Genomic DNA, 13,095 nt, shown 5'->3' with positions numbered 1-13,095 from the left:
ACCACATTGACGTCATGTAGCCTACAAATGCGCACTTTTAGGATGCAGACACGAATTCAAAACACTGCCCTTGTTTTGTTAGACCTATCCGGATATGACATTTACGTCAGCGCTACGTACATTGCGTACATTTTTACGTAGCTCAGTCTCGGTGGATGTCATAACACAGTATGCTAACGAACTATTTTAATAATAGACACTAATAAAATAACCCCAAATATATTACATATGAAGCATGCTTATTGACCATTTATGTCCGTACATTCGCAAAACAATAACGACTACAGCGCGTGACGTCAAGCTCTGTCGTAAATTTGGAGGAGGAAGTGAAGTTGTCCTCGCACATGCGCGGCACCGATTGCATTTCCAGCATGGCTTGCGTAGTGACATAACTCTCCTTTATCTGTAGTTCCTTATTTTTTTTAAACAAACTGTAAATAACCAAGTAATGATCAGCAGCAGATTGAAGTTCCTGAGTTGACATGGAAAGTACAACCTTTGCTGGGCTAATAAAACGCTTTGCAACTGTGATAACGCGCATGCTCAGCCCGCTTCTGTGACGCTTTCGTAAACTTCCATTCAAAGTCAGAGCGGAGACATGGCGGCACATTTCAAGGTAAATTACATTTATTTCGCCCTTGGTGGGAGACCATCACCACGAACTCTTAACACGAGCTAACGCCAGGTAGTTTGTTGTGAAGGCTACTGAATCAGTTAGCTCGGTGTCACACATTTAGCTAAAATGGAATAACTATAGTATTTCCTGAACTGTTGTGATCTGGCAAACTAGAAACTACAGCACATGCTGTATAACAAACACAAGTCATAATATAATCCACTGTACTATAAAATGACCCATAAGAGTACAATATATGCAAATGTTTTTGTTGTAGTTTCTGTGTTGTATTACTAGACTGATACTTAAAAAGCTTAGCTTAGACTCATATCAATGTGTATGGGTACACACACCTGTACATAAATGTTCTATTTATTCATCCATCCATCTTTTTTCGCTTATCCTCATTAGGGTCAAATCAAATCAACTTTATTTGTATAGCACTTTTCCTGCAAAGACATGCAACACAAAGTGCTTTACAGAATTAAAAATAATTACCACAATTAAAAGGAAAAACAAATACAGTAAAGTCTCGTTATATCGATATTCTCGGGAGTTGGAAAAAATACTGATATAACCGGACTATCCATATATCCGATCCTGCGCCGAACTCCATTAAAAGTGGGCAATAATGCACTCGACATTGTTCTATAGTATAGAATGTCAAGCAGCTTAAATCAATCTTTGCTTAAGGATTTCAATACCAAAAAAGAACACGGCGAACGGCTGCTTCCAGTCAACTTTATTTTTCACACTTCCACCACCAGAGCGCAGCACACACACCGATTGCCGCACTTCCTGGTTCACAGGTCATGCTCAAACCGCCCCACATAGCTGGCCAAACACATGCCTGCAACAGAAGAACCAGCGAACGCCAGCATGTACATATGAAAAACAGTGATTATTGCAAGCGATAAAAAGATATCTGAATACAACACAATTAAATACATGTATTTGTACGCTTGTGTCTTCTTTGGAATAGGTGTGTATGCTATGTCAGTTGGTTCCTCTGTTGCAGGCATGTGTTTGGCCAGCTATGTGGGGCGGGTTGAGCATGACCTGTGAACCAGGAAGTGCGGGAATCGGTGCGTGTGCTGCGCTCTGGTGGTGGAAGTGTGAAAAATAAAGTTGACTGGAAGCAGCCGTTCGCCGTGTTCTTTTTTGGTATTGAAATCCTTAAGCAAAGATTGATTTAAGCTGCTTTTGTATCGATATAAGCAGACCAAATTGGCTGGCGGGAGATGAAAAGGGCATCGTAGTAACCGGATTATCATAATAACGGAACTAATTATATCGTAAAAGACTAGAAATTTACCGGGAAATGAAAATAGTATCGTAATAAGTAGTAATTCGTTATAACCGATATCGATATAACGAGACTTTACTGTACTAAGAAAGCCCCTCGCTCCCATCCTCCATACTAGAAACACATTCACACACACACACAATCACACACAGTAGGGAGACATGGCATGGCACTGAGGATCAAGGAAACGCCACCTTTGGAGCCGTCCACACTGGGAGGAGCCGCAGGTCGTGCCATCGGGGGACCAGCACCCGGGCCCCCCCGACCCCGACAGATGGGCGGACCCCCACATCAAAGGGAGGAACCCCCAACCGGCCGAGTCGAAGGGACCCAAGGATGGCACCCCCTCAGCAGACCCGACACAGCCCCCAGTGTGGAGGACCCCCCCTGAAGAAATACTGGAGTTAAAAGCTAAAAACTAAAAGCATAAACCAGGACTAAAAAGATAAAAACATAAGAAAAGTTTAAAAATATTACTTAAAAGCCTGATTAAAAAGGTGTGTCTTTAATCTTTTAAAAAAAATATCACGGTCGCAGGTATGCTGGAGCCTATGCCAGCTGTCTTCAGGCGAGAGGCGGGGTACACCCTGGACTGGTCACCAGCCAATCACAGGGCACAAATAGACAACCATTCACACTCATACCTATGGACAATTTAACGTAACATGCATGTTTTTGGAATATGGGCGGAAACCGAAGTACCCGGAGAAAACCCACACACGCACGGGTTGGACATACAAACTCCACACTCACGGTAGTACCATCTTTTCTTTTGTGTTTCAACAGAAGCAGCTAAAAGAGGCGGTGAAGGTCATCAGCTCAGGCGGCCTCCTTTTCGCCTCGTACCTCACCGTGGTCGGAGATGAACGCTTCTATGCCAACCAGCTGATGCCTCTGCTACAAAGGGTTGTAGAGGCAGAGACAGCTCACCTATTAGCGGTAAAAATGATCAGTATAGGTTTGGTTCCTCTCAACCGCTACCAGGATCCCAAGTCACTGGTGAGTGCATCGCTCTCACTTAAAGAGAATACCGCATCCTCTGTAACCCTGTTCTGGTGTGTATAGGAGGTAAACGTCCTTGGCCTAAAGTTCAAAAACCCTGTTGGGATTGCGGCCGGCTTCGATAAGCATGGAGAGGCTGTGGACGGTTTGTACAAGATGGGCTTTGGCTTTGTCGAAGTTGGAACCATCACGCCAAAACCACAAGAGGGGAATCCCAAACCACGTGTGTTTCGATTGGCAGCTGATCATGCCGTCATCAACAGGTAATTTCTCAGTAACTTTCCCATCATGCTCTCTGCTGAATCCTCATTTTTGTGAAAGTAGTCTTCGGCGCCATGATCAGTAGTAGTAGCACACAGACATGTGCTTGACATGCACTTGATGTGAGGGCTTTATACTCTAAATCGGTGCATTGTTAGCTCCCTCATGCTAACTTTTTCTTTCTTTAGAACGCATAGAATAGGGAAAGGCTTGTGTTCATGTTTTACATAAGGATTGTGGATGAGGGTCAAAATTCCAAACAAAGTGATTAAAAAAAAGTATCATCTTTATTGGTTTATCTTACTTTGTTTACGCTTGTCATTCTAGTATTAGACAGCAGTATGCAGTAGGGGTGCACCGATTGGTATTAGCCAATACTCAATATTGCCGATCCCCTCCGCGACCACTGCAGCATCCAGAACAAACATGTGTGCCTCTTTGTGAAAGTGTTGCACCCTGCAAAAAATGCCATAAAAATGTCTTGCCGGGGTGGCCCTCTAAGTATCTTTAGATTGGTGCGGCATTTGGGGAGCAAGCGCTTGGCAGGGTGTGGCGAGTTTTAGAGGCTCACGATGTGATCATCCGTCAGGAAGCGGCTAAAACCCCGGTCCCAACCCGCTGTACTTGGAAATATGAGTAAAGATTTAGGAGCATGCAGACACTCTGGCTGTGTCTGAATCCGGGGTCTGCAGCCTTCTAGGCCAGTAGCCTACCCAGTCAACGAAGGCCAGATGTTCAGAGACTCCTCCTCTAGCCCTGAACCTGCTGTGAATTCAGACAGTCCAGCCTTCCTCACACTTCTTGGTTGTGTCACGTGTTCTCAAGTTTACCCTTATATCATAAACCTGATACAGTAAAGTCTTGTTATATCGATATCGGTTATAACGAATTACTGCTTATTACGATACTATTTTCATTTCCCGGCAAATTTCTAGTCTTTTAGGATATAATTAGTTCCGTTAGTACGATACCCGGTTATTATGATAATCCGGTTACTACGATGCCCTTTTCATCTCCCGCCAGCCAATTTGGTCTGCTTATATCGATACAAAAGCAGCTTAAATCAATCTTTGCTTAAGGATTTCAATACCAAAAAAGAACACGGCAAACGGCTGCTTCCAGTCAACTTTATTTTTCACACTTCCACCACTAGAGCACAGCACACACACCGACACTGCGCTGCTCACGAAAGTGTGCTGGCCACACCCCATTGGCGTGGGGTAGTGTGCCTGGTCTACGTAATTAGAGCCCATTATATCTAAAACTGTTGGTCTTACATAAAAATGCACACATTTTATTGCATTCAATGTTTAAAAAAAATGTATATGGCTCTCACAGATACACATTTTAAAATATCTAGCCTTCATGGCTCTCTTAGCCAAAAAGGTTCCCGACCCCTGCTATAGAACAATGTCAAGTGCATTATTGCCCACTTTTAATGCAGTTTGGCGCAGGATCGGATATATCGACAGTCCAGTTATATTGATATTTTTTCCGACTCCCGACAATATCGATATAACGAGACTTTACTGTATATTAAACAGTAGTAATATTTATAGCTCCTATATTTAGTTGTTACTTTTTGGCTACTTTGTACAACACTGATCAGCAACACCACATAGTATGTATTATTATTTGTCAAGTAGCAAAATCCTGAGACAAAGGGCGAAACAGTTTGTAATTTACTTGTTTACTTCAACGTTTTATTCAACTCAATTTTTCTGTAAAGTGAGTATTTTGAAAAGCGCTATACAAATAAAATGTATTATTATTATTATTATTTAATATTAATTACATCCTAGATAAGGTTAGTTACAATTGGACAGTTTAGTCTACACCCTGTTTCACTTCCCTGTTATATGTGCTGAATAAGTCTGGGCCCCTACTTTTCCTGTTTCAGTTGGGGATAATCGTCGAGGTTAAAAGACATTCAAAATACAACAAACCAACCAGAAACAATACAAAATAAAATAAAATACATACGTATATATACATACACATGTTCGAAAGCGAGTGGGAAGAAGTCAAAACGTGATCCGCAACACCACATTGTATGTATTATTTGATTCCATACAGGGCTCTACATTAAAAACAAAAATGACTTGCCCATGGGGAATCCTTAAGGTGAGAACTACTTGCCCCATGTAAAATGAAAAGACCATAATGATATCATCAAATTTTTGTGGCATCACATGAGAATCTCAAATAAAGATGAAATGATTATCATATCTTGTGGTTGTTTTCCTACATACGTAGATCATGACGTTTTTAATCCAGAAAAAAATGCTCAATGGTCAAACAATAATTTGTGAAGCAAAGGTGAGAAAAATACACAAAGAAATTGAACCGCTAGATTTTGTAGCTTGTGCAAAATCAGCACTTGGTATTGGATCTAATCGGTGGTGTTTCATTGTGACTAGGGATCGACCGATATGTTTTTTTTGGGTCCGATGCCGATACCGATTTTTTTCCATCACCCTCAGTCGATGGCCGATTTTGCTTGGGTCGATATTTGTGGCCGATACTGCTTTTGATCCTTCAATTTACATGAAAAAATGACTATGATAACAAATATGGGTCTCAGGTCTCAAGTTTAAACAAATATTTACTGAAATGGGTCGATCCTTAATTGTGACCACTTCAAATTGTCACAGCAATGTGATTCACTCACCTGTGCCATCATTTGATTTGCTGCCGCTAATAAAATACTTGTTTAGGAGGCACTGGTTCATCACTTTTTGCTGTTTTCCTTCACAAGTTGTTGAAGAATTAGACCATGTTGGCAGGGACGCCATGAAAAATGTTTTCCTAGTCAAACGATCACTGATTGGTTGATCGCGAACAAGAACGGGTGTGGGTAAAACGCGGACTATGGACCGCAGTCTAAATAAACGATTCTGATTGGTCCATTTCAAGATTTGCAAGGATTGGTTTGCAAATTACCACCGGAATTACACAGTCCGTGTTTTACCAACACCCAACAAGAACCGCTTTTAAAAAAAACTCTTGGCAGTATAGCATGCCAAAGTACACTTGCCCAACGGGAATATCACTGATTGGATTTACTTGCCCCAATTTTGTTTTAACTTCAGTACATTGTTATTGTCGACCCCTGCCATATATCAGGTGATGCAATTTTACAATGCGGTATCCTGCACTGCATCAAACTGGAGGGCAGGTGAAATAATGATGAGGTCCAGGAAGCCAAAGGATCCTAGATTAGATCCTAGATTGTTTAAGCAAGTTATGCTGTTTTAGATCTATATCTTGGCTCACTAAGTGCATATTTAAGAAATCTTTTTTGTTAAACCATCTACACTTCTGAATTATATTACTATGTCCAGGAACCACTTAACTACATAATTCATAAGTTGGTGTTGACAGATGTTCTATGTGTCCTCTCTAGATATGGCTTCAACAGCTGTGGTCTGCTAGAAGCACAGCAGAGGCTGAAGGTGCGCTATGCAGCTCAGCAGGAGCAAACAAAAGGTTTGTTCTTACATTATTTTTGACGGCGAGGCCTTTCTTCACCTCAACCTTATTTGCTTATTTGCTTTTAGTTCTTGAGTGACCTCATTAACAGTCTGTGTCCTGGTTGAGTCATGTCTGATGAGTCAACACAGTCTGTTTGTGTTGTTCTGTCTTTTCGGTGTGTGTGTGCATGTCTTTATAGTCGGCCTTCCCCTGGGTATCAACCTAGGGAAGAACAAGCAGTCCCAGGATGCAAAGGCAGATTATTCTGAAGGGATGAGAGTGCTGGGCCCCCTGGCTGACTACCTGGTGGTAAATGTCAGCAGTCCTAATACGCCAGGCCTCCGTAGCTTACAAGGCAAAGCTGAGCTCCACCAGCTCCTGTGTACGGTATGTTTTTGAAATCAAAGATTGTCTTCAATTATGGTAATTATGTCCAGCAAGGCTCCTTGAAACTGACTGACTGTACAGATTAAATGAATTCATTTTCTTCTAGTGCATGGTTTATTTATAAATGTATACCAATCAAACAGACTTAATATAGGGCAAGAAACCATATATGGTAACTTGTGCATGGTTTAAAAACAGGGTTTCCCCATGAGTCATGTGATTTTCTCATGCCAATCAGCCAAGATCAGACAACGTCACAGGAAGCGATGTCTTGATGACTTACCGTGCATGAACTCAGAGTCGTAACTTCGGTTTTCAGACATCGTTGAGCTTGTAATTTGGACCCCGCCCCCTGTATGCGACTTCTATAATGCACACAGGTCACAAAAGGCCACCATTTAGATACTTTCTACTTACTCCTTGACTGTTGAAAAGAGTTGTTTCATGTTATTAACATAGGGTAATATTGATTAATTATAATATAATACCATTAATTGTAGGTGTTGAAGGAGCGGGATGGCCTGCAGGGAGAACACAAGCCTCCTGTCCTGGTCAAGATCGCTCCTGACCTCACCACTCAGGACAAAAAGGACATTGCTGATGTTGTTATTGAGGTAAGAAGTTTTCTGATTTTTATTTTTATACTGTGAAAGGGGCCCGGTTATGCTTTTGCACTTTTCTGACCTATTAATGTTGCAATGTTGTATTCATGTGTGAAATGACGCCAACGCGTCAAATAATGAGGACTGCACATTTGGAAGGGAGCCCTGAAAGACGTTTTGGATGAGTTTTTTCTTAACTTCTACTGATCTCAATCCTTGGCTTTCGGCAGCAAACCTTTTCAAGGAACTTTAACTTGGAAAGTATTTAAAGGTAGACACGTTCCATTTGAATGAATTATTATTATATAATTATTATTATGAATTAATGAATCATTTTTACAAACTTTTTGGGGGACATTAATGTAAACAAAACATTGAAAAAAGACATTTGGCGTCATAGAAGATCAATTTCTTTTTTTTATGAATAAATAAAGCTGAATTTTGTGCTATTATAATAATTGTAGACATTGGTTTTGAATAAATGGCATTACGTTATATCAGCATGAAATTACATCATACCTGTCACCATTTGAAATTAAAGCAAATATTCTGGCAATTTAGCAAAATTCTGGTCTTCCCACCAGATGCTGGCTAAAAACCTGACCATGAAAGTGGAAAAAGAAGCTATTAAGTATGGGGGGTTTCTTCGGGGAAAAAGGGATGACAGGTATAGATGATGCTATATCACCAACCATATTCATTCATTTTCAACCGCTTTTCCTCACGAGGGTCGCGGGGGTGCTGGAGCCTATCCCAGCTGTCTTCGGGCGAGAGGCGGGGTACACCCTGGACTGGTCGCCAGCCAATCACAGGGCACATATAGACAAACAACCATTCACACTCACATTCATACCTATGGACAATTTGGAGTCGCTAATTAACCTAGCATGTTTTTGGAATGTGGGAGGAAACCGGAGTACCCGGAGAAAACCCACGCATGCACGGGGAGAACATGCAAACTCCACACAGAGATGGCCGAGGGTGGAATTGAACCCTGGTCTCCTAGCTGTGAGGTCTGCGCGCTAACCACTAGACCGCCATCGTGAACCAGATTAACAGGCACAGAACTAACGGCACAATTGTGCCATTAGAGCTACTGCCCCCTATGTTTCTAACCCAACATTACAACTGATGTGCACATGAACAATATCCCGGTGCGTGTATATTCACAGTAAATAAAACAAAAAATTGATTCCCATTCAAAATGGAATAATGAAAGCATGTTTTGGGAGGGAGTCAGTGTAGCATGGCGTCTTGCATTGCATTCAATTTGGTTGTAAGATTGTTCAAGATGTCTTTTTTTTTTTTTTTAAGTACATTTAAGTTCCTTGTTACCGGAACTTACTTTTCCTCTCACCGTGACCTTAGCAGTACTTGAGCTGGTTGGTTTTAGAAAGTACACGGCGGTGTTCTTTGTTCAATGGAGCGAATAAAAGACAAACCTTAATGGAAAAGGCAAATATTTTTACAGCACTCCTTTTTGGGGCGGTGGACTTCACATTAGAGCTCCATGAAAGTCCAGATGGCCTTTGGTTGGCCGCTTACGTCAGAGAGAAGCATATTTGTCACTCCCTCCACACACACACACACTTGTGCATTTTGTGTTCCCAGCTTGGAGTGGATGGCTTAATGGTGTCCAACACCACTGTGTGCCGACCAGAGATGCTACAAGATCCTCATAGGTGTGAGGCCGGTGGACTTAGTGGGCGACCTCTCAAAGATATCGCCACAAACGCAGTCAGAGAAATGTACAGCCTCACCAAAGGTACACAATTCTATTCATCTCTGCAAGTTGCAGCCAAAACATCACCCATGACCTGCGATCATTATCTTCTTCTAGGTAAAGTAGCAATTATCGGAATTGGCGGTGTGGCCAGTGGACAGGATGCAATGGAAAAAATCCGTGCTGGTGCATCACTAGTTCAGATTTATACCGCATTCACATACCAGGGTCCACCTGTAGTCACCAAGATAAAGCGGGAATTGGAACACATTCTCAAGTGAGTATTCTGACCTGATAACTGTAATGATACTGTCATCTCTAAAAATGTTGTTCCTGTGTCGTTCCTGACATTAATATTCATCCATAGAAGCATGATAATATTCATGAAATGGTCTCACTTTACAATAAGGTACACAAAATATGGTATTTACTGAGGAACTAATAATTAGAATAGTTACTGTGGAAATTAGGCAGTAATACAGGATGATTGAAAAGTAACTCCTATTTAAAAAATAGATAATACAACAAGTGAATCATTTGTTGTAACATGCGGTGAGGTTCGTGGCTGGTGAAGCACTGATTGTTTTGGGAGTTTTTTTTGTTTTTTTTTTTAATGCAGGAAGAGTTTTTTTTAAAGCGGTTCTTGTTGGGTGTTGGTAAAACACGGACTGCGTAATTCCGCTGGTAATTTGCAAACCAATCCTTGTAAATCTTGAAATGGACCAATCAGAATCGTTTATTTAGACCGCGATACGTGTTTTACCCACACCCATTCTTGTTTGCGATCAACCAATCAGTGATCGTTTGACTATGAAAACATCTATCATGGCGTCCCTGCCAACATGGTCTAATTCTTCAACAACTTGTGAAGGAAAACAGCAAAAAGTGATGAACCAGTGCCTCCTAAACAAGTATTTTATTAGCGGCAGCAAATCAAATGATGGCACAGGTGAGTGAATCACATTGCTGTGACAATTTGAAGTGGTCACAATGAAACACCACCCATTAGATCCAATACCAAGTGCTGATTTTGCACAAGCTACAAAATCTAGCGCTTCCATTTCTCTGTGTATTTTTCTCACCTTTGCTTCACAAATTATTGTTTGACCATTGAGCATTTTTTTCTGGATTAAAAACACTTTACTAGTACACAAATGTGTCTATTCAATAATGTTTCATTGTGGTGCAACAACTTATAAAAGTGCCTAGAAGTCTCTTGACAATCCAGATTTCCATGCAACGTCATGATCTATGTAGGAAAACAACCACAAGAAATGATAATCATTTCATCTTTATTTGAGATTCTCATGTGATGCCACAAAAATGAGATGATATCCTTAAGCAAAGATTGATTTAAGCTGCTTTTGTATCGATATAAGCAGACCAAATTGGCTGGCGGGAGATGAAAAGGGCATCCTAGTAACCGGATTATCATAATAACCGGGTATCGTACTAACAGAGCTAATTATATCATAAAAGACTAGAAATTTGCCGGGAAATGAAAATAGTATCGTAATAAGCAGTAATTCGTTATAACCGATATCGATATAACGAGACTTTACTATACTTTTTATAAGCCGTAACGGGATGTAATGGATGCCATGTATCAGCTACAATGTAACATACAAGGAGTGGTTTTCCGGAAACAAAACGATTGTTTTAAGATTAAGATTAAGATATGCCTTTTTTGGTCCCTCAGTGGGGAAATTTGCATTGCACAGCAGCAAGAGTACAGAATCAGTTAAGCAGTACAAAGATACAAAATATAGAAAAATAAACAATATAAACAATCCAAGTATTAACAAAATCAACAGTTCTTCCCAGAGTTATATACAAATATAGTATGTAGATAATATGAAACGAGATGAGATATATGACCAGTCTATACACTGAGATCTTGCTAGAGAATTAATATGAGGCATTATGGAAATACTTCACATAGAACTTAGTATATTGCATTTAGAGCCCTTAATATTGCACATGGAGGTTGATCAGATATTGCACAGTGAATTGAGTCTGGAGTAACTATATTGAATGTAAAAAAAACAAAGTATTGCATAGATGTACAGTGCATCCGGAAAGTATTCACAGCGCTTCACTTTTTCTACATTTTGTCATGTTACAGCCTCATTCCAAACTGAATTAAATTCATCTCTTACCTCAAAATTCTACACAAAATACTCCATTATGACAATGTGAAAAAGGTTTTTTTTTTACTTTTTTTGAATTTATTAAAAATAGAAAACAAAAAAATTACATTTACATAAGTATTCACAGCCTTTGCCATGAAGCTGAAAATTGAGCTCAGGTGTATGGTAGAGTGGCCAGACGAAAGCCATCAGACCAGAGAATTTTGTTTCTCATGGTCTGAGAGTCATTCAGGTGCTTTTTGGCAAATTCCAGACGGGCTGCCATGTTCCTTTTACTAAGGAGTGGCTTTCGTCTGGCCACTCTACCATACAGGCCTGATTGGTGGATTGCTGCAGAGATGGTTGTCCTTCTGGAAGGCTCTCCTCTCTCCACAGAGGAACGCTGGAGCTCTGACAGAGTGACCATCGGGGCCTTGGTCACCTCCCTGACTAAGGCCCTTCTTCCCCGATCGCTCAGTTTAGAAGGCCGGCCAGCTCTAGGAAGAGTCCTGGTGGTTCCAAACGTCTTCCATTTACGAATAATGGAGGCCACTGTGCTCATTGGGACCTTCAAAGCAGCAGAAATGTTTCTGTATCCTTCCCCAGATTTGTGCCTCAAGACAATCCTGTCTCGCAGGTCTACAGACAGTTCTTTTGACTTCATGCTTGGTGTTTGTGCTCTGACATGCACAGTCAACTGTGGGACCTTATATAGACAGTTATTATATTTCCAAATCATGTCCAATCAACTGAATTTACTGCAGGTGGACTCCAATTAAGCTGTAGAAAGATCTCAAGGATGATCAGTGGAAAAAAGATGCACCTGAGCTCAATTTTCAGCTTCATGGCAAAGGCTGTGAATACTTATGTAAATGTGATTTTTTTGTTTTCTATTTTTAATAAATTCAAAAAAAGTCAAAAAAAAAACTTTTTCACATTGTCATAATGGAGTATTTTGTGTAGAATTTTGAGGTAAGAGATTAATTTAATACAATTTGGAATGAGGCTGTAACATGACAAAATGTAGAAAAAGTGAAGCGCTGTGAATACTTTCCGGATGCACTGTACATAGTAGTGTTTTAAGATACATTTTGAAATTTTAGCCTGTGACAGTGTTTTTTCCTTGAACAGAGAACAAGGATTTCAGAGTGTTTCTGAGGCCATTGGAGCAGATCACAGAGAGGAACGTATGACCAACCACTAGCGAAGCCTTTTGAGACGGACCGAAGTCAGAAGAAGTCAAGTCTTCTGTCCTCAACTTCACTTTATCTTTTGTTACAGTGTAACAGCAATCAACAGAGTGCTTTGAACTCGACACACTTATACAGACTTACCGCTTGATTTTTCACATGCATATGTGTTGTTGTATATAAATAATGACATACTACCTGGTTGGTATCATGTTCATGTAGACTGGAGCCAAGTAACTCAGAAACGGTCACCAGTCTATCTCAATGCTATCTCAGTTGGGTGTAATAGAACCCACATAAGCACAGAGAGAACATGCAAATTAAACACAGAAATACCCAAACTGATATTCAAATCCAGCATCTTCTCGCTTTTAAACAGCCACGCAGTTCTTACTACTGTTTCTT

The 13,095-nt window shown here is 40.5% G+C and overlaps 1 protein-coding gene across 1 annotated transcript; it reads left to right on the top strand.

The window, feature by feature from the left end:
* The first annotated feature begins 433 nt into the window (after positions 1-433).
* dhodh (dihydroorotate dehydrogenase) lies at positions 434-12,834 on the top strand. The gene is made up of 9 exons (XM_058089743.2): positions 434-616; positions 2,709-2,921; positions 2,988-3,187; positions 6,592-6,674; positions 6,859-7,046; positions 7,547-7,660; positions 9,260-9,413; positions 9,489-9,648; positions 12,632-12,834. The coding sequence occupies exons 1-9, from the start codon at positions 599-601 to the stop codon at positions 12,702-12,704; spliced, it is 1,203 nt and encodes a 400-aa protein (XP_057945726.2). The 5' UTR covers positions 434-598; the 3' UTR covers positions 12,705-12,834.
* The last annotated feature ends 261 nt before the right edge of the window (positions 12,835-13,095 follow it).

Source organism: Doryrhamphus excisus, linkage group LG13 (assembly GCF_037039965.1).
Source record: "Doryrhamphus excisus strain RoL-2023G ecotype Guam linkage group LG13, RoL_Dexc_Guam_v1.1, whole genome shotgun sequence".
Classification (NCBI taxonomy): domain Eukaryota; kingdom Metazoa; phylum Chordata; class Actinopteri; order Syngnathiformes; family Syngnathidae; genus Doryrhamphus; species Doryrhamphus excisus.
Note: the sequence above shows the minus strand (reverse complement) of the source record. Positions and strands in the feature narration are given on the sequence as shown.